At 37.6% G+C, this 25182-nt stretch overlaps 2 protein-coding genes, 1 long non-coding RNA gene and 11 other non-coding genes across 22 annotated transcripts in view; 10 read left to right on the forward strand and 4 right to left on the reverse strand.

The window, feature by feature from the left end:
* TAF1D (TATA-box binding protein associated factor, RNA polymerase I subunit D) overlaps nucleotides 1-2681 on the forward strand; it is a 42596-nt gene extending 39915 nt beyond the window's left edge. Inside the window, 3 exon segments of the mRNA XM_060103584.1 lie at nucleotides 84-200; nucleotides 203-260; nucleotides 1114-2681. Of these exon segments, the coding sequence (XP_059959567.1) occupies nucleotides 84-200; nucleotides 203-260; nucleotides 1114-1265 (327 nt within the window). The 3' untranslated portion in view covers nucleotides 1266-2681.
* LOC132494522 (small nucleolar RNA SNORA40) lies at nucleotides 818-944 on the forward strand. The gene has a single exon (XR_009533099.1). It is a non-coding gene; the product is annotated as a small nucleolar RNA SNORA40 (small nucleolar RNA).
* A 732-nt stretch (nucleotides 2682-3413) lies between the features above and the next one.
* LOC132494516 (small nucleolar RNA SNORA18) lies at nucleotides 3414-3544 on the forward strand. The gene has a single exon (XR_009533094.1). It is a non-coding gene; the product is annotated as a small nucleolar RNA SNORA18 (small nucleolar RNA).
* A 156-nt stretch (nucleotides 3545-3700) lies between these two features.
* LOC132494529 (small nucleolar RNA SNORD5) lies at nucleotides 3701-3772 on the forward strand. Its single transcript, XR_009533106.1, has one exon. It is a non-coding gene; the product is annotated as a small nucleolar RNA SNORD5 (small nucleolar RNA).
* Nucleotides 3773-3917: 145 nt separating this feature from the next.
* On the forward strand, nucleotides 3918-6532 carry LOC132493251 (uncharacterized). Of its 2 annotated transcripts, none has more exons than XR_009532965.1 (5): nucleotides 3918-4576; nucleotides 4872-5011; nucleotides 5333-5398; nucleotides 5838-5869; nucleotides 6114-6532. It is a non-coding gene; the product is annotated as an uncharacterized LOC132493251 (long non-coding RNA). The 2 variants fall into 2 exon arrangements; XR_009532966.1 differs by having other exon boundaries at nucleotides 3921-4576; nucleotides 4965-5011.
* Nucleotides 4327-4464, forward strand: LOC132494506 (small nucleolar RNA SNORA8). Its single transcript, XR_009533085.1, has one exon. It is a non-coding gene; the product is annotated as a small nucleolar RNA SNORA8 (small nucleolar RNA).
* LOC132494512 (small nucleolar RNA SNORA1) lies at nucleotides 4712-4846 on the forward strand. Its single transcript, XR_009533090.1, has one exon. It is a non-coding gene; the product is annotated as a small nucleolar RNA SNORA1 (small nucleolar RNA).
* On the forward strand, nucleotides 5111-5183 carry LOC132494505 (small nucleolar RNA Z40). The gene has a single exon (XR_009533084.1). It is a non-coding gene; the product is annotated as a small nucleolar RNA Z40 (small nucleolar RNA).
* Nucleotides 5449-5569, forward strand: LOC132494515 (small nucleolar RNA SNORA32). Its single transcript, XR_009533093.1, has one exon. It is a non-coding gene; the product is annotated as a small nucleolar RNA SNORA32 (small nucleolar RNA).
* Nucleotides 5900-6026, forward strand: LOC132494510 (small nucleolar RNA SNORA25). Its single transcript, XR_009533089.1, has one exon. It is a non-coding gene; the product is annotated as a small nucleolar RNA SNORA25 (small nucleolar RNA).
* Nucleotides 6185-25182, reverse strand: part of CEP295 (centrosomal protein 295) — a 45235-nt gene continuing 26237 nt past the window's right edge. For 7 of the 8 annotated variants that reach the window (XM_060103575.1, XM_060103577.1, XM_060103576.1 and 4 more), the window contains 16 exons: nucleotides 21666-25125; nucleotides 20429-20597; nucleotides 20149-20292; nucleotides 15945-16097; nucleotides 12737-12840; nucleotides 12069-12165; nucleotides 11435-11683; nucleotides 10510-10649; nucleotides 9650-9827; nucleotides 8417-9039; nucleotides 7406-7546; nucleotides 7042-7135; nucleotides 6749-6913; nucleotides 6574-6673; nucleotides 6394-6493; nucleotides 6185-6308 (listed from right to left, as the gene is read on the reverse strand). In XM_060103575.1, coding sequence (XP_059959558.1) covers nucleotides 6270-6308; nucleotides 6394-6493; nucleotides 6574-6673; nucleotides 6749-6913; nucleotides 7042-7135; nucleotides 7406-7546; nucleotides 8417-9039; nucleotides 9650-9827; nucleotides 10510-10649; nucleotides 11435-11683; nucleotides 12069-12165; nucleotides 12737-12840; nucleotides 15945-16097; nucleotides 20149-20292; nucleotides 20429-20597; nucleotides 21666-25125 — 5956 coding nt within the window. In that variant the 3' untranslated portion in view covers nucleotides 6185-6269. The remainder of the gene's footprint in view (nucleotides 6309-6393; nucleotides 6494-6573; nucleotides 6674-6748; nucleotides 6914-7041; nucleotides 7136-7405; nucleotides 7547-8416; nucleotides 9040-9649; nucleotides 9828-10509; nucleotides 10650-11434; nucleotides 11684-12068; nucleotides 12166-12736; nucleotides 12841-15944; nucleotides 16098-20148; nucleotides 20293-20428; nucleotides 20598-21665; nucleotides 25126-25182) is intronic. The other variant, XM_060103578.1, reaches the window with a different exon arrangement.
* Nucleotides 12253-12322, reverse strand: LOC132494518 (small nucleolar RNA U2-30). Its single transcript, XR_009533096.1, has one exon. It is a non-coding gene; the product is annotated as a small nucleolar RNA U2-30 (small nucleolar RNA).
* LOC132494519 (small nucleolar RNA U2-19) lies at nucleotides 12527-12606 on the reverse strand. Its single transcript, XR_009533097.1, has one exon. It is a non-coding gene; the product is annotated as a small nucleolar RNA U2-19 (small nucleolar RNA).
* Nucleotides 16948-17029, reverse strand: TRNAS-AGA (transfer RNA serine (anticodon AGA)). Its single transcript has one exon. It is a non-coding gene; the product is annotated as a tRNA-Ser (tRNA).

Genomic DNA, 25182 nt, shown 5'->3' on the forward strand with positions numbered 1-25182 from the left:
TAAGTAACCTAGAGTTTAGTTATATGTAATTACTAATGCGGTAAAGTTTCAGTTATTGCTTAGTATTGTTACTTCTTATGCAGGAGGATAATTATTTCATAATAAGTTCTGAATTACCAAAGAAGAAGAATGTACATTTGGAACAAGAGGAATATACTGAAGAAGCTGCATTGCCTAAAAAGAGAGCATCAAAATCCAAAAAACACTGGACAGAGGACAGAATGGCCTGAAAATAGATAGGATTATGACTACCAGACAAGGTAAACAGAATAGAGAAAAATGAACTTTATAGAAAGAAAAGATGATAAATGTGAATACATATGCCAGCCTTATGATAAAAAAGAACCTGTAAGAAAATAAAAAGAATAAACAAATTTATAAAACTCCTGAAGTAGTAATTATAAGAAAAATAATTAAAACAGTGAGATTATGTAGAAAAAACATTGAGGCTGTTACAGCAGAGATAATCACTTTCCAAAAAAATAAACAACATCCTACTGTTTTTGCATATGGTGGTGTATTTCTGGGTAAGAGAACTTAAAGGTGCCATTTGAGCTTTGAATCAAAGAAATAAGATTGTAATCCTGAAAAGAAAATCTTAGTTGCAATAATCACTAATGACTGACAGCCAGCCACCCTCCTTAGAGTACCTGCAATTCCATTTTTATTTTTTTCAGAGAAATTTAGTGTGAAATGCCTATTACTGTAATAAGAACTTAATATTTTCGTTTCCTAACTACCTATAATATTTCAACTATCATTTTCATCACCACTGTACGTTGCAGATTATGCCACTCTATATACTGCATTTTACCATAGCACTTGTGTTTGTTTTTGTTTAATTTGTGGACAAAGACTTCTAGACGGGTGCAAAAATAAATCCTCTTTTGCAACCCAGAACTCATTGTTCAGTATGAGTTTTGATACAGATAAGAAGGAACATGATACTAAGAGAGTCAAGTGATGGGGGTGTATTGATAAACATAAAGATTGCTTCCAGGATTATAGAGCTGATAATTTCCCTCATATCTTAATCTTTTAAATTATCAGCTGTATTGATTTAGTACTCTAATTTTAACATTGACATGAAACAAAGATGGCTTCTCTTTTTAGGCTTTTATCTTGAGCAGAGTGTCTGGATAATTTTAAAAGGTATGTCTTATACTTTAGGTGAGTTTGGGTCCAATTTGTGTAAATGTGATAAATTGTCAGACTTTAAAACCTCCATAGGTTTCATTATTGAAAGGCATTTTTGCCAATTTTAAATTTCTGTTCATAATGTAATTTCAGAAAATGAATCTCAGGATCGACATTGTGCCAGTTTCACTTCGCTTGAAGGAAAGGGTCCCAGAACTATAAACTAGGCAATTACAGTCAGAATCTTGGATATTCCTGCTTCAAGCATACACAACATTTTAATCTCCCCGCACCCCTATACAATATTTTTTAAAGTTTATTGAAGTATAGTTGATGTACAATATTAGTTCCTGCTGTGCAACAGAGACTCAGTTATACATATATTTCTATTATGATCTATCACAGGATATTGAATATAGTTCCCTGTGCTATGTACTAAGACCTTGTTTATCTCTACTATATATATAAGTAGTTTGCATCTGCTAGTCCCAGACTCCCAGTCCATCCTTCCCCCACATCTCTCTCTTTGGCAACCACAAGTCTGTTCTCTATGTCTGAGGCTGCTTGTTTCGTAGATGTGTTCATTTGTGTGGTTTTAGATTCCACATAGAAGTGACATCCTACGGTATTTGTATTTCTATTTCTGACTGACTTTGCTTAGTATGATAATCTCTAGGTCCATCCATGTTGCTGCAGATGGCATTATTTCATGGTTTTTCATGGCTGAGTAATCCAGTGTTTGTGTGTATGTGTGCACGTACCACATCTTTATCCATCTCTTGATGGACATTTAGGTTGCTTCCGTGTCCTGGCTACTGTAAACAGCGTTGCAATGCATGTATCCTCTCAAACCATGTTTTTCTTTGGATATATGCCCAGGAGTGGGATTGCTAGATCGTATGGTAGCTCCGTTTTCAGTCTGAGGAACCACCATACTGTTTTCCATACTGGCTGTACCAGTTTACATTCCCACCAACCGGTGTAGCAGGGTGTTCCTTTTTCTCCAACACTCTCTCCAGCATGTTATTATTTGTAGACTTTTTGATGATGGCCATTCTTACTGGTGTGAGGTAGTACTTCATTATATTTGCATTTCTGATAATCAGCAATGATGAGCATCTTTTTATGTGCCTATGTGTATGCCTTTGGAGAAATGTCTATTTAGGTCTTAGGCCAATTTTTTGATTGGGTGGTTTTTTTGTTATTGAATTGTACTATCCAGTAGTTTTATTTTTATTTATTTAAATTTTCTGGCCATGGCGCTACTCTCTATACTTCATTACATCTGGACTGAACGTGTTTACTAAACACGTCGTATGTTTCCAAGTTCTTCCTTCCCTCCAAATTTTGGTTTACCAAAATTGATGTTCTGCTATTAATTCACCCTCACACGATGTGAAGAATTCCCAAATAACTTTTTTCTTGAAAACCTCATGGCCTAGATGAGATGAAATGTTCCTCCTAAAGATTATTTTATTTAATGTTATGCATGTTATATGCTGAATAATTTAATAGATTATAATTTTGATTTAATCTGACCTTTGTTATTTAGATTTGCAAAAGGGATATATTTTTCATACACTTGTTTGGCCAGTGCATTCTTTTATTTCTGGCTGCACCGAGTAGCTTGCAGATCTGAGTTCCCAGACCAGGGATCGAACCCGTGCCACCTGCAGTGGAAGCGAGGAGTCCTAACCACTGTACCCCAGGGAAGTCCGTACAGAATTTTTAATGAATGCATAATCTAAAATGAGGTAGAAGGTTTAAAAGTACAATGCTAGAAATGACTACACAGGACACAAAATTTCATGAATCTGAATGATAAAAAGTTTAATTAAATACACCCAATTTGTCGTCAACGATTCCCCAATGGTCAGAACATCAGCCACATAAACATTTTTCTGTATTTTTATAATTGATATCAACTAATGAGAAAATGCTTTATACAGTTCTTACATTAAGGCAAAAATTCAGTTAAAGTAAAAATTTTGCAGTAATGAAGTTCTTAAAATCAAGCTTAAATTTTTATGTGGAACTCTTCCTTTGTTTGGTTCATGTATAATAGCTAATAAGTACTTGCATATTTTTATCTGTTAGTATAATGCTATCTTTTCTAAGCATTGTTAAAATACCTACCATGTGATTCATTCATGGGATGATTTCCTTAAATTTCTTAAACATCCTTTGTGATGTCTGATTGTTAATGCACAGTTTTGAACTCTCTTTCAAATAATTGTTCTCTTGTGGACTTGTTTATATTTTTTAAGTAAGCAGTGGTTGAGGTCTATCCCGATGGGGCTTTTTCTATAAACCTACATCGTTGGAAACGCCTCATAGATTAACTGTGTGGTTTCCTTTACTCATAGAACTACCTGTTAGATCTGTGGGAAAGAACTACAAGACAGAGCTGGCAAGTAAACTATGAAAAACCTAACAAACTTTTTATCTTAGGTATTGGCATGTCCCAATGATCTGTACTGTTCTAGGGTGTGGTGGCTTAGGTAAGTTTTAATCAGTGACAGTGTTATTTGTGTGGGGGTGGGGTGGGGGTGGTACCATTCCAGTTCAGATGATGAATTTAACCGTTCAACTGCTGAATGATACAGACATGAACTAAAACTTAATTCTGATAGAGCTGAGTATGCTTATTAGTATCTAAATATTTTAAGTTATATATTGAGGTTTTTTAATCACATGAGTATGGTATCCATCTTTTGATATTTTACCTGCAGGAGTGAATACGATTTGAACCTAATATATTTTTAGAGGTAAGTGGAATATTTAATTTCTATTCAAATTAAGGATTCAGAAGTTCTGAAAAGAATGTAAATTTTGAGTATAGCATTCCGTTACTGTTGTGACTGCTAGTTAATTAGGTATAAAACAATTATCAGGATTTTGGCCTAAAATACTGCTATAATATTTGTGTTGGAAAAAAATGAAGACAGCACTGACATGTAAATACATATAATTGGATAGTTTCCTATGTAAGTTCTATAGGTAGAGAGAGGGCAGAGGTAGCAATGGCTAGATTTATAGTTAAAAATGGAGTTAAGGTAGTTGTCTCGTTGGAATGACAAATTAACATGTTACAAGAACTTAAATTTCTAGAGATGTGTGAAGATAATATTTCTCAGATAGTAACATTACACACTTGAGGTTGAGGGGTTTTTCTGGTTCAGTCATAATTGCACTGCATGGTATCTACATTCAGCAGTTTGTTCCTACTGGGTGTTCAAAGGACAGTGCAATATAAATCCAGTATTTGGCATCGTTGGTTTTCTTGGCTTTGTGCATGTGAGACCTGGTATTTCTACTGATACAGTATTCCGATAGTTTCTCATACTGTTCGGTTTGACAGTCTTCAATAGTAACTAATACTGTTTTTCTAGGGTGTCAAATTCAGAACCAGGCAGATCCACCTCCTGACCCTAAACATGTAAGGCTTTCTATTTCTGTTGCTTCTGGTAGCTTTCCTTCATTGATAGCATTGTTAGCAAAACAGCAGAACTTCTATACAAGTGCAGAAGCCTTTTGCACAGTGTATATATAAGCTTGAGAGGAATGTTTATAAAGCCTCATACTATTGAAAATGGGCACTGTTGTTCATGGTGCCCGTAAATTGTTAATGTGGCTACATTGAGAACACAGGTTTTGCTTCCATCACTGTAATTTCATTGCGGTGGTGACAATGAGACCTGCAACATTTTTTTTTTTTTTTTTTTTTTGCCTAGGCTCATGAGTAAAAATTGGATATAACAAGGCTTTTCAGTATTAGAAAAGATAAAGGGATAAATAGCAACGTACTTGCTATATTTAATTTCTAGGGTCCTAAAGTAAATCGCTTGAGGAAATTGGATCCCAAAGATTACAGGTATGATTTTCATTTCATTTTTTCCCCTTGTATTTAGTGAAAAAGACTATAATGACGTTAAAAAGGCCATTAGTTGTTCTACTATTGACCAGTGATGTATGATGTCATGATGATGGGCAAAATGTTCAACTGCTCTGAATGGGCTGAATGAAAATAGCCTTTCTGAACATCCATCTTACATAAAGCTATGTTTTAAAACATGAAAGCACTAAGATGAAAGTTGCCTGGAACATGCATGTTTGGAAACAATCAGCTAAATTTAGGTATGAATGAAAATGGAACCTAATCAGTCCCAGTTGCCATTACAATCGTTTTCTGTAGGTGGAGAATTTTGAAGTGTGTCCATATTTTATTGGCGATCGAAGAAGCCTAACTAAAAGAATTGTGGTAAGTAATTTTTAAAATTTTACCACACCAAATTATTTGTCAGGTTTTAATGGTCATTACCAAGGCTTTTAGAATGCAGTTTCTCATTTGCTGTGGACATGACCATAAAAAAAGTTTCCCACTAGGTTTTATTTCTGCTACTTTGTAGCATTCAGCCTGTTGGGAACATTTTATTATTTACTTGTATTTCCATTGCCTAGGTCAGCACTGTTCCAGTATAGATAGAACACAAGCCATTTTTTCTAATTAGATTTTACAATACCGATACATGGGTAGTGACTATTATATTGAACAGTGTGTGCCTAGATTGCTGGAGTTCTTTGTTTAATCCTGGGCTTTTAGTTTAATTATTACAGTTACTAAAGGAGGGGAGGCTGGCTTCAGAATTTTACATGAGCATCTCGGAAAATGGACCCTTATCTTTATATTTGTTATACAGGGCTGACCCACATGATAACTTCTTTTTGAAAGGTATGTACACATTAAAGAAAATAATTTTATAGGTCATTTCAAAGAGGGCTGATGGGACCAAATCCAGGAGCTCTTTACGCTGTGACCAAAGACTGAGTTCTCCACTGGATATAATAGTAACTTGATAGTGCTATGTTTTCCGGATGGAGATACAAGACACTCATACCCATGATTAGTGATGTGGGAAAGTAAAAATAAATTTAAATATCTCCCAACTTTAACCAATGTCTACTCTCTTCTTTAGGGCTATTTTATCTTGAAGATTATGAGTTTGGAGGAACTAAGGTGATTGGCAGTGGAAAGAATCAGACCGTGTGAAATTCCTTAAAAATTTATTGACTTAAGTAACTTTGTGTTGCACATAATAAAAAAAAAAAACCTTTACACTTTGTGCGGAGAGTCAGCATATATTTTTGGCTCGAAGTTTCTCTAATGTTTTCTGTAGAGGGAATAATAACGTTTATCAGTTGTAGATATGATGTGCCTTAGACATGAAAAATTGGGGGGGGGCAGTGGCTGCTCACCTTATGAAATTCTTTTGCCCTTGCTCTGTTTTGGGCATATGCATCTTGCTTTGCTTTCTCTTCCTTTTGCTTTTTCACTTCAGGTAACTGATGGTATAATCTGTAAGAAATTTATATGGAATTAAAGACAGACGCTTAAGCTGTGTGAATTCATGTATCTTCATATATCCACATACATACCTTAGAGCCCTTTGGTGCATATGGGCTTGTGCAGTCTTTCTGTCTTCAGGAAGAGACACTCTAACCTTGTTCACACCCTTTAGGTGACTGACAAATGAACCTGAGTGGAGAACAAGTCATTTAATATATATATGTAATGCCAGATTCTCTTTGAAAACTGATGTGGAGAGTATACCTGTAGGTTTCTCCTTTACTATTTTGGTTTGAGAACTTCCAGAGACACGAATTTTATTCCTTATTTCTTTCTGTCTCTGTAAGGATCTCTCCATAAATGCTTTTTTTCTTTTTATAAATGCTTCTTGTAAGCTTCCTGGAGTAGCTGTAAACTTTGAAAGGGTTTCTGTTTAAAAAAAAAAAAAAAATCGAGGCTATTTGTCAGCAGTATACGAACGAGTGGGGTTTCTGCTCAAGTAGGGGGAACCCCACTGGCCCCTGGGCTCACTAATCTGATGCTCAGGGCATACATACCTGCACACACAGCTGGTTTCTCCACAGGATGTTCTGATGCAGCTGGACAATCTGAGTTTTGTGTTTCTGATAGAAGAGGCAGAAATTCACTCACCTAATTGCGAGAAAGTCATAGACTTTACCACTTTACCTCACTGTACAGATTCACAGTAAAGGTTCTAAACTTTACCCATTCTAAACCCTAGGTCTTTTGGAACTGCCTTTCTAGAAAGTTCAGTTGTCAGCTTGTCCACTGTGAGCACATTCATACAACGATTCTAATGTAAGAAGAAATGCCATGTAGAAAGCTAAGTAAAACTATCCTTTTCTATTCCCTAATTCTCAACTATGGGTTGCTGTATAAAATGAGAGCTATGAAATTTACCTGAAAACAGCTCTTTGCCTCATTTTCTCTCTTTTCTTCTAGAGTTAAGTTTGCAAAATCCGTTTCAGCAATACTGATATCACTGTTGCTTATCAGTGTAAGTTCTGGTTCTTCCATTATACCATGACCACATTCTGTCTCCTGTACAGTAAAATTAAAAGGGAAACAGTATTCAAAAATCATAGCCTCAAAAACACCCAGAATGTGAAAAATACGTACATTATGGAGGAAGAACAACAGGTTCTTCAACTAAGGATACTGGAGGAAGACAAATTACTCTATGGGTTACAGAGCCAAGTGCCTGCTGACTGACTGGGAGCTGTGCAGAACTGCAGAGTGTGTGTCCCTTACCTATCTGAATGGCCATTGGGCTGCAGCTGAATGCTGCGAGACCACAAATTGCTTCAACCATGTTTTGTTTGTTTTTTGATGTGGACCACTTTTAAGTTACAGTATTGCTTCTGTTTTATGGTTTGGTTGTTAGGCTGCGAGGCCTGTGGGATCCTAGCTCCCTGACCAGAAATGGAACCCACACCCCCTGCATTGGAAGGTGAAGTCTCAACCACTGGACCGCCAGGGAAGTCCCTAGACCACACTTTATTAAGGAAAAAACCTTTCAATACTGAACAAGAATTTACAAAAAAAAAACCAAACCAAACAAACAAAAAAAACCCCCAAAGCTGCCAAGTATTATCTATCTGGGGAGGGACAAATAGTACTAGAAGGTAAGCTGAAACCAAGCAGACTAATCCAGTGCAGCACAATGAGGTTCAACACTCAGCAGCCACCATTTTTCAGGAAAGCTGGAGAAAAGAAATGCGAACCGGGAAGATGTGTAAAATTCAGAGGAAGGTCAAATTTAAAAAATTTGTTTTCTCATTTCATTGGAGATTTCCAATGATTATGAGATTGACTATATCTCAGATAGTAGCTATTGCATCTCTTGCAATTTTGTTTAAAAAGTCTCCTGAAAATGAACCAAAAATTACATACAACACAGATTTCACTTACCCAGATTGGAATAGAGTTCTGTAATGAAAACGATCCAGAACTTACAAAGAGCTCTGACTGTGCTAGTTGAGTTTGGTTTCCTATGATTGTTGGAGTTTCTGCAGTAGTTGAATCCTCAAGACATTTTTCATTCTGAACAGTGACTGAATATGGTGTCTGAATTGAAGTTCTTACACATAACTGTGGATTTATATTTAAAACTCCACAGGTTTCTTTATCATCAGTGAGCCCTTGACCTTGTAACACTGTACCAACTCCTCTTTCTGATAGTTCTTCAAAGCCCAGTCTTTCTTTTCTGCCTTCTGGTTGGTCTTTTACTGAGCACTCACTAGAGGCAGAACCACATGGAGTGCTATGCTGTAGATTTAACTGATGAAATACGTTAGCCTCACCAGATGAACTGAAGACTGAACTTTGCAAATTTCCTACAGAGAGCTGGAAATGAACACTTTTTTGCTTGTTTTGTAATATTTCACTCTGTTCAGAGGAGGAGGATTGATTTTCCGCCCCTTGGGAAGAATCTCTCGCTTCAATGCTGCTAAAATTATTCGGTAAGTCAGCATGCTGGCTTCCTTCCTGTGAAGAAAATTCTGGCAGAAGTTGTTGAAAAGATTGTTCAGACCCTATAAGAAATCAGTTGAACATAATTATATGTTGTAAAACTTGGATAGAGATACAGTCTCTAACAGTTGCTGAGAACATTGCAAATAATAAAGTCAGGTTACTTAAAATTTTAGGAATGAAAACTGATGTACATAGACATGAATAGAAAGTTAAAGGATGGTCACAGCGATTTTCGAATAACTACTGCTCACACCGTGTATTTTCTCCTATAATATTTAACAAAGGAACTATGACTATTAAACACGAGGACATTCCCCCCCATAACAGAATACTGACTTTATAACAGAAAGACTTTAACATGCATGTGCATCTCATATATGTTGTGATGTGTGCATGTATATATAAAATTTGTATAAAAAGTTTTAGGATACTTAAACTGATATCTGTAAGGGTGGAGGTCGGGAAGTTGAGCAAGAGGCAGCATTTTTTATTTTATCAAAATAAAATGCAAACAGCATATATTACTTCTGTTATTTAAATAAATATACAGAGAAACTGGTGAGGAGTGGAGACAAACCAAGAGCTACTAGGTACAATTTCCAAGGAAAATTGATATAAACAACCATGAAAAACTACTGAGCTTTTATTTAACTTTGAACTTCTACATACCTTCAATAACATTTTCTGTAGCAAAACTCTGAGCTTCCTCACGAGCCCAGTTAGGGTCAGGCTGCTGGTTCAGGCTGGTGTTAAGAGAAGAATGCAGGCTGGTCCTCAGTGCTATAAAAGAAGCTGTACTTTTGGGTGACGGACTAGAATGGAGGCTTTCACAGGAGGAATCTGACCTCTGATGGAAGACAACAGGGAAAGGCTGAAATATTAGTATTTACTATGTGTTACCAGTTGAATCAGTCTTTTATGTTTCTTTGATACTATTCTTCCCTAATTACCACTTTACTACCACATAAACCCCTTGCTTATTCAAACCCAATTCTTTCACTTCAGTAAATATGAAACAGACTTTTTGCTTAGAAAACAAATTGTGAATTAACAAGACAGAGTTTAGAATATGACTGAATCATTTTCTGATAAGCAGGAACTATGCAGAGCTGCCTGGAAATAGACCCAGGTTTGAATCTTAGCTCCTTTATTGTATAGGAAGAGACTTTAAATTTTGCAAAATTCTGTTTACCTGACTGTCTAAGACTGAATTCCATTAAAATAACCCCACCCCCCAAAACCCTGAAGACAAGTTTTTATAGGTCATCATAGCTGGAGATAAAACTGTTGGGACAAAATTCTAATGCACCTATTTTCAATCTTGGTTCTGCATTATAATCACCGTATCTGACCATTCCTAGGGATTCTGATTTAATTGGTCTGAGGTACAGTCTGGGCACTGGTATCTAAAAGCTTACCAGATGATTTTAATTGGCAGCCAAGGCTAAGAAGCATTGTTCTGTTCTAACAGAAGGAAAGACAGACAGACTTTGGAAATCCACTGCAAAGAAGCATCTACTTTATTATACCTGGTAAAAGTCTTTGCTGTCTTGAGAAATCCCAGAGAAAGATGATGACGAATCAAAATCTGGATGTGGTTCTAAGGGTTTAAACAGCTGACGATGCAAATTTGGAAAACTGTGCTCCAGTTCTGGAAAGTCAAAGTCAACTGTTGGAATTTTAAGGAAAAAAGACACTTATTTTAAAAATAAAGCCTAGAAAAGTAGTACTAAGAACATACTCATAAAGGTTATTTTAAGATAACTCCAATTCAACAAAATTACTTGCATTTTTTTCATTACCAGCAGATGCTTTCAAATTAATCCTACCGTTATCTCTCATGTACAGAAGGGGTGGGTGGTGGCAGTGGTTTGACCAGAACCTTTGACAAATGCAAGTTTCCATTTCTACTAGCCTCCAGGTCTTAATGGGGTTAGTTAGGAGTAAGATGCCATCATGGTCACTGCTTTGTTACAGTAAGCTTTGTTATTCTCAATTAGCTCATTTCAGGATCAATGATTTGAAAAAAAGAAGAGCTCACTGTACCGAGTGTTGCCACAGGCCAGACACTGCACTTTATGTGCATTATCCCCAACACCCCTCCTTCCACAGGACACAAAAGTGTAAGCTACCTGTGGTCTCACAATTAGGAAACGGTCAAGAGGTCTGATTTCTGAGTTCTTGTGCTCAGTATTGGCAATACTGAGCTACCGTAGTTAACTTTGCAAAGGTGAAGGAAGATCTGCTCATCTCTTCTACACCGTCTCAGTCAGTCTGTTTCCAGAGCCCCTCTCTCACTAAGTGCCCTCCTCAGCGTTTTCCACGTTATAACTGCTACAGCAAGCCATCAAAACACACAGCTCAAACAATCACTACTTCCAACTAAAAAGGATGAAAGGTTATGAAAGTTAACACTTAGTTTACATGGAAGTATTTGTTCACAAATAATTTTACCCCGCAAGTCTGTTTTTTCAGTCATCAAATTTGCTTCATTTATGTACTTGTCTATCATCTGCTGAATGTGTGTCTGACCAGATGTAAATGTTTCCAATGCTGGTAAAAGAGGTTTAAGGGCATCCTGATGGTCCTGTCTTTGATAAATAACTTGTGTTGAAGGAACTACAGAACTTAAAACATTTGTTTCCTCTTCTTTACTGGTGGGAGATTCTTGTTCCCTCTGGTCCACAAGCTCTGAAAACGACTCTGAAAATTGGGTTTAATGAAAATATTTAGTGTCTGGGTACTTCCTTTGAGACAGATTTTAGCAGAGAGGCATAGCAATATACATCGATAAGGAATCAGTGCAGCCAAGAAATGTGCCCCGTAGATTCCCACCAACATTAGCAGACCCTCCTCAACGTGCTACTGGAGATTGGCAGAGTGTCTCTGCATCTGCAGCCCCGTGACTTCAATCACGATTAGATTAGAATGTCATACTGTCCAATATTCCAAAGGCATGATTACTTTTGAGATTTAAAGAACAATCCCTTTCAGCACCTTGTGAAAAGCAATGTTGGCTCTCACCGCTGTACTCAGTGCAACTGGTGCTTCTCTTTCAATTTATTTATAAACATTCTGATATCCTTACCTGTAAGGCTCGAATCTGTGTTTTCATAACTTAAAAAGCTCCCAGTAGAAACAGTTATTGAAGATAATGGCTCATGATAAATTTCTTGTGTTTCAGCCTAAAAATTAAGGAGAACATTAGGCCACAATGTAGGAAGTAATATCTAGAAAAAACCCAAATCACCAACATTAGCAGTTATTTATTCTGAGCTCAGATCAAGTGTAGAAACCTTCATAGTTATAAAGGTCCGTAGTAAAACCTTTTCATCATTGCTCAGAACTGATCAGCCTTTCACACACACCACCAGCCCATTCTCACTCCCCCATCAATAAGTCCTCAGTTATCCACTGCCACCTTTACACACACACACACACACACACACACACACACACACACACACACACACACACACACACACACACACACACACACACACACACACACACACACCCCTTATTGTTTTAAATTATTCTTTTGCTTCTCAGAACTATAGAGATCATGCATCAGGTAGACTAAGAGGTCTTCTGATGCTCAGATTTGGCTGTTTTCATCACTGATCCACTCCAGTAAGAGCAGATCTCAGAGAACATACACTTTAATAACACAGACTCCACAACTTCTGTAAACTAAAAAGACAGTATGAAGCCAAGCAACTCTAACAATGCAGCACACATCAAGACATTACTAACCTTATCATCTGGCTTCACATTTGGACCCAGGTACGTATGGTCTTCTTCCTCCACAGCGTAACTTAATATTGCATGGTTCTCAACCACAGCCTCACTGACTTTGACTAAAATGGGGAAGGAGGGGGAAGGTCTGGATTATGACAAATCAAATTTTTAGCACCAGAGGGCGTAATTTCCTGCTTTCCTACAATTTTCTTTCATATTTTGCTTTGTAGAGTTGCCTTACCTTAGACCAAAAAGAAAAAAAAAATCATGTTATTATTCATTAAAAGCATTTAGGACTTCCCTGGTGGCGCAGTGGCTAAGAATCCGCCTGCCAATGCAGGGGACACGTGTTCGAGCCCTGGTCCAGGAAGATCCCACATGCCTCGGAGCAACTAAGCCCATGTGCCACAACTACTGAGCATGCGCTCTAGAGCCCGTGAGCCACAACTACTGAAGCCCGTGCGCCTAGAGCCCATGCTCTGCAACAAGAGAAGCCACAGCGATGAGAAGCCTGCACACTGCAACGAAGAGTAGCCCCCGCTCGCCTCAACTAGAGAAAGCACGCGTGCAGCAACGAAGACCCAATGCAGCCAAAAATAAACAAAATAAATTAACTAAGTAAAAAAAAAATTTAGTTAGCACAATATAATTTTTCATGGAAAACTGTAGTTGTCATTATTATTCTATGAATAAAACCCTTTAGAAAAGAGCCAGTGTGATGGGAAACACTTTTGTCATTAATTTTAACTGAAGAAGGAAAAATATTCAATTATAAGTACAGTGTGATCTCAAAGGTGAGACAAATGCACATAATAAAGACAAAAACACCAAGTGCAACCAGTGGTTGCTTAAGAATGGTAGGACAAGGAGGAATTTTGCTTCTTTATAACTTGCAGTGCTGTCTAAAATCACAATGAGCATACACTGCTTTTATTATGAATTATCATTCCTAATTACGTTTGACATATTAAAAATACATAAAAATTATACTTTCTGTCTCACTATTAGTAATCCGGGTATTCTGAGTTAGTTTTTCTCTTACTCCCAATAGCCAACATTTTTGAGAAAGCCAGCCAAGACATATGGTCATCTGTGGCTCTGAAATAGAATAAAAATAAAACTGCTCCATCAAATATAAACTAAAATTTCTGTTTCATTATCCCCATGATATTAAAAGAGATCATGAACATTAAAAGTATGTTTCTTAGATGTTTGGGTAAGAAATGTTTTCTAAGAGGTAACCCAGGACACATACGCATGCACACATATGTATCTGTATATGTGTGTAGATACATATATTTATTCATAAATGGTATCTATATTATGGATAATAAAGTAAAAATAGCAAATATCAAATATTATATTTAAATATAATTTGTTTTTAAATACAATTTTTTACCCTCTCCTAGTTCAATTAAAAATATATTATTGTGATACAATTGATTTAACCATTAAACAGTTATTTGGTTGCTTCTTTACACACTAAAATTTTAAGTGAAGAAAGTAAGAGATGGTGAAACTTTATAGTGAGTTGTTATTTTTTCTTAAGCAGCTCATTTCAAAAGCTAGTTGTGAGATGAGAAATTACGGGTTTACCATTTCGTAATCACAGTTCTATAACTGTTATTATCTGTAACAAACCAAAGAAGATTCCCCCAGAGGAGGGTGACCAGGGTAGCACTTGGGTAGTGATAAGAATTGAAAAATAAAAATAAGGGAAAGCAAGGTCAGAGTTAAATAAACTTCAATGAAACTGCAGTTTTGTGAAGGTGTTAAATGAGGGGAGAAAAGTCTGAACATGTCTGAACATAGACAAAACCATGAATACTGTCCAAACCACTAAAATGACCTATCATCTCCTTATCCTGGCTAACATGAGTGACTGCTGCTTAATCAAGTACAGCATTACTTAGCCTAACTCCATTATTCCTACTTCCTAGGGAAGAATTTTGTAGGTATCCAATAACAGGATCACCCTTGCTTCCTGATAATATCCAATACTAACAAGCAAAGCCCTATTTCAAAATACTTAAACCCTCCTCAAAATCACCTAATAAAGCCCAAATCTTACAGTAAGTCCCTTCTAATACCCTCTCACTAATTCATTGGCCTCATGGTTCCCCACGGCGTGCATTCTCCCTCACTACAAGTCAAAGCACCCAGCTTTCTTCAATTATATGTGTGTTCTTGGTGGTCTTTGGCTAGAGGACACTGACAGGTAGAATAAAAAGGAATGCAAGTATTCACTGGCTAAATCTAAAAAAATGGTAATGGTTTTTATTTTAAAATGTCAAAAACTACAATTCATTGGAAATTATATTTTGTAGTTATTTCAATCTCCAATTAAAAAAGGAGAAGCTAAAGTCAATTTTTCTATAAACCCTCAAAAAGAAAATAGGTCTTGCTCATCTCTCATTGTATTATACTCTAGATACAACTAAGACAACAATTATCCAAGTATATGTGACAGCTAAAATAAAAAGAAATCTGGTTAGAAAAGGCAACTACTTAAAAGGTGCTTTAGAACTAATGAAGCAGTACTGGAACTATGCTTTGCAGGGTCAATATTATACGTATAAAATAGCTTGTTATAAATATGCACAAATTCAAAAGTGAGAAAATTAACACCAGTTGTCTCTGGGTGGCAGAATTAAGTGATATAAAGTTTTTTCCTTGTAACTTGTTCCTTAATACTTTCCAAATATTTAAAACTAAACAGCTTGTTTAGAATGCCACAGAATTTTTAAAAGATAATACTCAGTAGTATTTAATTAAATGTGGATTGTTACAAATAGGCTTAAACACAAAATGTGTAGTTTGCCAACTGTAAAAACATACCTCCTACTAACATTTACTTATTTAGTGAAACAATTTAAAAGTGTAATTAATTATTCTCTAAATAAACTTCACTTCCCTCATTCAACTTTTTGTGTACAGAAATAATATAGGCTTCTTATGGAAAAAAAATTTCACAGTATGTCAACATACGAAATAGAAGTGTGAAACCCAACCTCCAACAAAGATTAACCCATACCTAAACTTTGGTGATTCTTATTCCAGACAGTTTTCAAATTCATGAACACAGACTTTTCTCCCCTCATTTAACACCTTCACAAAACTGCAGTTTCACTGAAGTTATTTACCATTTTTCATTACAAATAACACTACAATAACTATCTTTTGTCCACATATTCTTATGCACAGCAACTTCTTTCTCTCTCACCTGCTTTATCAGAGTCATCACCAAAGATGTTCTCCTGGGCAACTGGGTGAAGATGACCAAATGGATCACAGTCCAGGGGCCTCCCAAGAAAACTTTGTTCTCGGCTTACTGAGACCCTCAGTGGGTCTCTGTCTTGATAAAAGTCTGGTTTACCTGGGAGGGAAAAAAAATTGACTCACTGGATTTCCACTTAACGTTTCTAGTTAAAACTAAAATGGCAATTTAGATTATGGGTAAAAATCTAAACTCTTAAAGACTTAATCAGTGTAGCAAGAAAATAATAACTGCTTGACTTTCACACAGCCTTTAATTATTTCACTTCAATTTTACTAAGTTTTTAATGAAACTCCTATTTCCTAATAATAGAAAATGCTTCAGTACTGACTAATCACAGGAAAAATGCCTGGAAAAATTATTAACCATTAAGTTTCATAAGGAATAATATGCATTCATAACATAAAGTTCAAAAACAGCTACAGCTGATCTGTGGTATTAGAGATCAAGATAGGGGTTTACCCTGGGGAGAAGAGGAGGAAGAGTAATTGCGAGAGTACAAGGGAAGAGTTTATGGAGTTCTCTAACATTCTAGTTCCTGACCTGGATGGTGTTTACCTGAGGGTGATTATTAAAGTAATAATCACTGAAATAAACACTCATGACTGAAATAAACACTCATGAAACAAACAAAGGAGTGGGAGACACTCAGAAGTAGAAGCTAATTTACTGTGCAGAACCCCAGAAAAACTTGGGAATTAAAGGCAAGAGGTATTACAAAAGGAAGGTGTGAATCAGGGAACTGAAAACAGGGAGAATGTTTAAAAACATGTACATGGAAAAGATCCCTCCCATCACCTGAGATTCCTATCTCTCAACATCATCCCCAGAGAAGACTAAAGGTTTATCCTCTAGAGAAACTGAATCCTATACACTCTGCAATCAAATTTATAGCAGACTCTCAAACTGGTAAAGTGTCAAAGGATTACCTTTCTAAGGGGAAAGGTGCAGTAGTTGACAGGATTTGAACCTGTGTGGGGAAACCCCAATGGATTTCTAGTCTATCGTCTTAACCACTTGGCCACAACTACATGAATCCAATACACTCTGAATTTAGGGGGATCAGGCACTGAAAGGGGCAAGGGTGGAGGGAAGAAAAAGAATGCCATAAGGAAATCAGAGGTATTAAAAGAAAGTTTGCACCCTCGACTCAGATCCCCCCAGGTCTGGTTCCATAACAGCAACAGCCAGGCTTGTATCAAACTTGGAGGATCTTTCTTTGAAGAAACTAAACTGTAAATTGCTCAGGGAAAAGAACCACAGATACTAAGTTGAGGGTCCTCAAGGAAAAGCCACATTTTCCAATGAAATACAGAAGTAAATAAGGTCCCCACCTATAGAATTTCCAATTAGCCATTCAGTGTTCCACTCAAATATGCAAGATATTAGAGAAAAGCCTCTAAAATTTCAGACAGAAAAAAAAAAAAGGAAGAACCCAGACAAACAGAGAAAATAAAGGAACCCAAACAAACAAAAACCTATAAATATTCAAAGTAGGTAGAGTATTTGCATCCATGAAACAAGAGCAGGGTGCTACAAAAAGAAAAAATCAGAAAGGAGGGCAAGCTTTTAGAAACTATACTTTGAGAGCCAAAATAAAAATTCCTATGAAATGTTAGAAGAAAAAGCTGAGAAAATTCTCCCAGAAAGTAAAGCCAAAAGAAATAGACTACAGGGAAGAAATAAGACTACAGGGACTCCCTAGTGGTCCAGTGGGTAGGACTCCATGCAACCAATGCAGGGGGTCTGGGTTCGATCCCTGATCGGGGAACTAGATCCTGCATGCATGCCACAACCAAGAGTTCACATGCTGCAACTAAGGAGTCCACATGCCACAACTAAAAAAAAAGATTAAGACCTGGCGAAGCCAAAAAAAAAAAAAAGTAGAACACAGAGAAGGAAATTGGAAGAATATTATAGCTCAGTGTATCTCAATATTAACTTTATCATCACCCACCTAAGGAGCCCTTTCAAGACTTTTTTCCTAATTGCCTCCTAACTCCATGAAACTTAATAACTATATATATACTGTATATCTTTTTATGTACATTTGTGCTTTGGTACATAAAGAGTAAGACTTTTTCATCTCCCTGAGAACCAATTTTCATCCCCTTTGGGGACAATAATAACCTTGTTAAGAAGGTATCATCCAATATCGCACTAAAAGATGTTCTCACAAACAGAGAAAATTATGTGATCTCAAATTATTTTAGCGATGTTTAATATTTGGCTTAATTTTTGCTAAAATCCATTGCCAACTACAGAAGTAAATACAAGAAGCAACACCTAGGAGACTTGAAAAGTGACTGTGTCTGGTGAGTAGCATCAAGGGGTGGGGGGTGTGCAGGGGCAGGAAGAAATGCTGTTTCATGTTGTAAGCTTTTAGCACTATTTGCCTATAATATTTTGATTAAAAATATTACCCAAAGAAGTGTGATGAAGGCTATGATGAAAGCTCCCAAAGAGCACATGAGAGGGATGCCTGATAGCTCATGGCAAGTTTATGCCACACAAGTGGCACTTACCTCAACTCTGAAGGGAGGGAGTGAGATCATGAAGGGCCTTGTGGGTGAAGCTAGGGACTTAAGACTTCATTTAGACTTACTCCTCCAGTCAAAGGGAAATGACTGAAGAGTTTAAACATGAAGCAATAGAGGCAGATTACTCTGAGTACACGATGGGGAAGTGAATGAGAGTAATGCTAGACTGGAAACAGGGAGACATGGGGAGTTGTAGCAGCCCTTCAAGAAAGAAATGACAGCCTGAATTACAAGAGTGGTAGTGGGAATGTAAACAAATGGACAGATTCCAGAGTTGATCAACTAGAACTGAGAAGAACTGGTACTCTGTAGGGTGTCGCAGAGGTATAGACAAGGAAACAGTCAAGACTTACATCTGGGTTCTTTTCACTGAAAAAAGGCTGAAGGATAAGGAGGTGGAGGTGAGGGAATATATAGCTTTCCCTTTTAGATAGGCTGACATTTTTGCAATCTCAAACACAACTCATTAAATTATAGGAATCAATGGTCAGAATTTCCCAGTGCTCATTCTGAATTAGGGAAAGCACCAATCAATTCCTGAACAGTTGTGTTTACCATATAGTGCAAAATGAAGAAAAGCTTCCAAAGCCTAGTAATAAATAGAATCATTACTTTGTTATAATTTCCATAAGACCTAAGAAGAAAGTAAGAAGGGGAATGATTCTTAAGAGTTATTCTGAGTCTCTACCTTCTTAAACTCTTAGCTGGAAACAAAGGTACAATATTGTATGGCTTTAAGACCAAAATAGCTAATATTAACATTACCTTTCTAAGTACCTTTCTACTGACAAAGTTATTTTCCCCCTTAAAAAAGAATTTGCTTTGGGCTTCCCTGGTGGCGCAGTGGTTGGGAGTCCACCTGCCGATGCGGGGGACGCGGGTTTGTGCTCCGGTTCGGGAGGATCCCGCATGCTGCGCAGCGGCTGGGTCCACGGGCCATGGCCGCTGGGCCTGCGCATTGGGAGCCTGTGCTCCAAAACGGGAGAGGCCACAGCGGTGAGAAGCCCGCGTACCGCAAAAAAAAAAAAAAAAAAAAAAGAATTTGCTTTGATAGATTTGATCAAGAGAATTATCTGGTTGAGTCTGAAATCTAGAAATAATTATAAAATGAAAATAGGGCTATTTACTAAGGATCGCAGGGAGGAATTTTTCTAGATAATTGAATCTAGGAAGAAGTACAGTGAAGAAATATACGTGTTACAACTGCTCTTAAAGCCAGGGTTTTATGTACCATGATTTCCTGTGAAAGATACAGGAAAAGAGCAGTGAAGGTACTGAAGTGAAAGAGCAGCAAGGCAGAAAAGAAAAAACTGGGTTATTTCCTAGAGAAACTGGTTTAGAAAGGAAGCAGAGGGAAGCAAAAGTGTCAGAATAATGGATAGCAAAGAATTTTTGTCTACAATAAATTGCTTTTCCTCATATATAAAGAAACTAGTTACCTAATGACATATCTCTTTAAGTCCACATTTTAAATAGTTTGTACAAACCATTTTTCCCCTTCATGAGTACTCACAGTCTAAGTTTCCTCAACAAAATATTTAGCATCCTGAAAAAACTGTAGAAAACTGGCAAATATTAAAAAATCATATTTTATCAAACCATCTGTTTACCTAGTATAGAAGTTCTGCCACTTGCTGGTGATTCTACCTCTTGTATGGCACTAAGTTCATGTTGGTTCAAGTCCAATCCACCTTTAACTTTTGCTACAGGTGGTTTTGAGGATTTCCCACCCAGTTCTTTGTCCTGATGCTCCCCTATCAAGTCAAAGACAAAGTTAGGCACAATACAAATCTGTTAACGAAACAAACTTCTTCAACCGGCAAGTTGCAGGAGGTTAATATGAAGAATCATCATCAGGATAATCAGTACAATAAAATGCAATTATCTTACCACTTTGCTTGGCATTACTATCTTCTGAAAGGAGCTGATTATCATCACAGTTTCTCCTGCCTGCAGTACCAATGTTTTCCTGATTGTCTTTGACTAGATCTTGGAGATGAACAAGGCATTCTCTGAGCTTCTTAGTTTCAAAATCATTTTCAACTGTGGGCTTACCTGTCTGAAAAAGTAGACAGACGAGGGTGGGGATGACACAAAATGAAAGATCATGTGAAGAAGTCATTAGATTTGTATCTCCCTTCTTCAGTTAGAACCTCAACCACATGAACAGCTCCATCAACCACATTATTACAATTTTATCTACAGATAAAAAATGAGAAGTACTTCTAATATTGAAAGGGTAATAATTCCATTGAAAAGTACAACCAGTCACAGCCTCGGACCTTACAAACAGCCTCCACTGCACCTTTCAATAAGAGATATACTTGTGTATCCCTCTCTGCTTTTCTTTTCCCATCCCTTTTCCTTAAAATGACCAGTAAATCCCCAGAACTCAAGTTCTCATGAACCCAACTCAAGCTTCTCCTGAGCATCAAAGGATTGTAGAATTCTGTTTAGGCTAACTCATAAATTTAGGAAGTGGCCTTTTAAAATAAAATGGACACATTCATATATAGGAGAATATACTGTCTCCCATATAGAGAAACTATGAATAGTCATCTGAGTGACCACATCAGAGTCCTCTCAACAATTCAGTCACAAGCAGCCGGTCCGGCGGTCCATCAGCCTAAAATCGCACCACTTTTGTAACAGATGTTAATATTGTCATTTATGGAAAAAGATGGTACTGATTTTGATTCTACACAAATGTCAACAAAGTGCTATACAGAAAGCACAAAGTCTGCCATTTGCCTAAGAGAAATTCTGCTAACTAGTTACTTTACAATTTAATCTTCTTGTGGTAAGCTCAAAATCCTTTATAACAAAACTTCAAAAGGCAACCTACATTTTCCATGATGTTTGAGTTTGGTTGTATCAAACCAGTGGCTGAAATTAGTTGGGCTTCAAATAACTATTAACTTCATAAACGCCATGCAAGGTGGATCACTTTTTACCTTTTAATTTGCACGTTGTTTAAGGTAGAAAATTAAAGCACAGTTAAGGTCAAACCACTTATTCTCAATAACTTAAGAACTTATTTCGACCTAGGATTGAAACAAATATTTAGCTTGGCTGAGTTGGGTCATTGTCGATGTTTAATTCTTAGATATTCAAGATTAATACATACCTGACTGTCTTTAAAGAAATCCTTCAAGGTCTCCTGATGTTTCTGAATGTGCTGCTGCAATGCTGTTTGTCTCTGTACAAGCAATTCTTCTTGGGCTTTTTGGCCATAATGCAGAACTTTCTTTTGTAGCTTCATCTGCTTCTGAAGTCCCAAATTATCTTGCTGAGCTAAGAGAGGTTGTGAAAAACTCAAAAATCTATCTTGAAGTCTTGGGCTCATAGAAGCACTTGAAGGAGCTGCATGTTCGTTCTTGGCTGAATACAATTCACAAATGTTTTTAGATTTTACTTCAGCAAAAGGTAGTGGAATAAATGAATGCTCTCTTTCCTTGGGTAGAAACATAGAGGGAACAGGCTGCTCAGAAGAGTCACCTTCAATCAGCTCTGCTTGCTTGTTTAAAAGCAGTTCTTCCTGAGCTTTTTCATTAAAATGCAGCACTTCTCTCTGTAAGCCCAACTGTGCTGACACATGATCTTGCTGAGGCAGAAAAGCCTGGGATAAACTCAAAAGCCTATCCTGAGACCTTGGAATCTCAGGATGACTTGAGGAAACAGTATTGTCACTTCTGGTTGGAAGAGATTTTTGGATTCTTTCAGAGTCAGCAACAGGCAGTGCTATGTGGGATAAGGATGAAGAGGTGCTAGTCTGCTCAGGTGAGACCCCTTTCTCCAATTTACTTAGTCTTTGCAAAAGCAATTCTTCTCGGACTTCCTGTCTAGATTGAGTGGCTTTCCTCTGTATGTCTAACTGCTCTTGAAGTGCCTTCAAATCACCATGGAGAGGTTGGATAAAATGCTCAGATGACTTTTCCTCAAATTTATATTGTCTGGGCAAAACCAACTCTTTCTGGGTTTTCTCGCTACATGGAAGGGGACCTGTCTGTGTATACACGTGTTCCTGTTGAAATGTAATCGGATAATCTTGTTGAGGTAAAACAGGCTGTGGTAAACCCAAAAGCCTATCAGGCAACCTTGGTATCTCAGAACGACTTGGGGAGACTATATTATCACCCTTGGTTGAACAAGGTTCTTGGATTCTACCAGCTTCACTAAGAGGTAATGGAGCAAAAGGACGCTGTACAACTAGGGGCAGGAAGGAAGAGGTGCCAACCTGCTCGGGAGATATTCTTCCCTTCCATTCATTCTGTTTATGCAAAAGTAATTCTTGCTGAGCTTCCTGTCTAGACTGAATGGCTTCCCTCTGTGTAGCTAACTGTTCTTGAAGTGCCTTCAAATTATCTTGTTGAGGCTGGATAAGCTGTGATATCTTCAAAAGTCTATCCTGCAATTCTGGGATCTGAAAATGGCTTGAAGGAATTCTACTCTCACTCTCTGTTGAAAGAGGTTCCCGGGTTGTAAGAGATTCAGCAGAAGGCAATGAAGGAAAAGCAAGCTGTGCTAACTGGGGTGTGAATGAGGGAACAGTTTGTTCAGAAGATACATTCCCTTGGGTCTTCTGGCTAAACTGAAGGGCCTCCTCTTCTGTGTCTAACCATTCTTGGTGTCCTTCCAAATTATCTTGTTGAGGTTGTATATGTCGTGAAAACCCCAGAAGTCTTTCCTGAAATCTTGGGATCTTCCAATGGCTTAAGGGAACTGTACTGTCACTCCTGAATGACATATAGTCCTGGAATTTTTCAGATTCAGCTCCCTGAGATGGAGATAAAGAGGTGCCAGTCTGTTCAGAAGGAATTTTTTTTTCTAATTCACTTTGTTTGTGTACAAATTCCTGAGTTTCTTGTTTAGCACCAAGTATTACCCTCTGAATGTGTGACTGACCTTCGAGTGTTGTTAGATTTTCCTGCTGTGGCAGGCTACGCTGTGGAAAACTAAGAGACGCATCCTGAAATGCTGGCATTACCAAATGACTTGAGGGAATAACGCTCTCCTTCTCAGAGAAATAAAAGTTCTGAATTCTTCTAGGCTCAGTTTTAGAAGAAGCTTGTGAAGCAACTGAACGTTGAGTGACCACTGGCAGGAATGAAGAACTCATCTGCACAGACTTAGAGTCTTCCAAATCCCTTTGTCTATGTAAAAGTAATTCTGCCTGGGCTTCATGCCTGGCCTGAAGAGCACCCCTCTGTGTAGTCAGCTGTTCTTGGAGCAACTTCAAACTATCATGCAAAGGTTGGAACTGCTGTAGGAAACTTGAAGACCCATCCTGAGATTTTGGGATTTCAGATTGGATTGAGAGAATTTCCTTCCCACTCTTAGATGAATACTGGTCCTGGATTTTTCCAGATTGAGTACCAGCAGAAGGTAGTGAAGTAAATGTATGCTGAGCTCCTTGAGATGGAACAGAAGGGGGCTCAGTCTGTTCAGCCCATACTCTTCCATCCAATTCACTCTGTTTATGTACACATAATACTTCCTGGGCTTCCTGTCTAGCCTGAAAGCTGTCCCTCTGAATATTTAACTGTTCTTGGAGAAATTTAAAATTAAGCCTATCCTGAAGTTGTGGGACCCCAGGATGGCCTGAGGAAACTGTAGTCTCTTTCTTGGTTGGAGGAGATTCCTGGATTCTCCCTGACTCAGCTTTGGCAGAAGACAGTGAAGCAAACGAATCCAGAGGTACCAATGGAAGGAATACAGAAAGGCCAGTTTGCCCTTCCAATTCTTTCTGTTTGCACAAAAGCAATTGTTCCTGAGCTTCCTGTCTTAACCGAAGAACTTCTTTCTGTAGGTCTAACTGTTTTTGGAGAGCCTTCAAATTACTTTGCTGGGCTATGATATTCTCTGAGAATGGCAAAGACTTATCCTGCGTTTGGCCAACTACAGAATGGCTTACAGAAACTACACTTTTGCTCCCAGTTGAAGAGCATTCCTGGATTTTTCCAGACTCAACTTTAGTAGGCAGAGAACTAAAAGAATGCTCAGCTACCAATGGTAGGAATGAAGAAGGTTCAATTAACTTAGACGATATACTTTCATTGTTCTCTGAGAACATTTGCTGGGAGTCAAAAGTTTGAAAAGTTGTTGCCTCAGATGTTTCAGCATCCTGTACTATCAGTGGCTTATCATGTGACAAAGCCCTTGAAAGTGTATGAGAGTCTTTAGGGACCAATTTATAGTCTCTCTGTTGTGTTTCAGTCTGTGAGAGTTGCTTTGGCTGTTCCTGTGATTCCAAAGCTTGCTTGGCTAAAAGATCTGAAGTGACTAATGTTTCGGTTGTTTCTACCTGTCTTTGTGGAAAGCGATGTTGTCTTGGAACCTGAAAATCTTGCTCTAATTTGGAGATCTGTACGGGTTGCATAGGTTGTTTGTTAGGACTCAACTTGGGTCTCTGACCTTGATCCTCATGTTCTGATGTAACAGCGGGTCTTTCAGATTTCTGTGGTGGAACTGATGTAACAGAACCAGGTATCAATGGTGTAGCTGACATGGATGGGTACTTTCCTTTTAACATCGTCTGATAGTCGAGTAATCGTTTCCTGGCTGTTTCAACAGACTGTTTGTGAAGCCTACCCAAAACAAACAAGCATTATTCTTTTTTGATTAAAAAAAAATGCCCCACATTC

Source organism: Mesoplodon densirostris, chromosome 7, assembly GCF_025265405.1.
Source record: "Mesoplodon densirostris isolate mMesDen1 chromosome 7, mMesDen1 primary haplotype, whole genome shotgun sequence".
In the NCBI taxonomy this organism is placed as follows: Eukaryota; Metazoa; Chordata; class Mammalia; order Artiodactyla; family Ziphiidae; genus Mesoplodon; species Mesoplodon densirostris.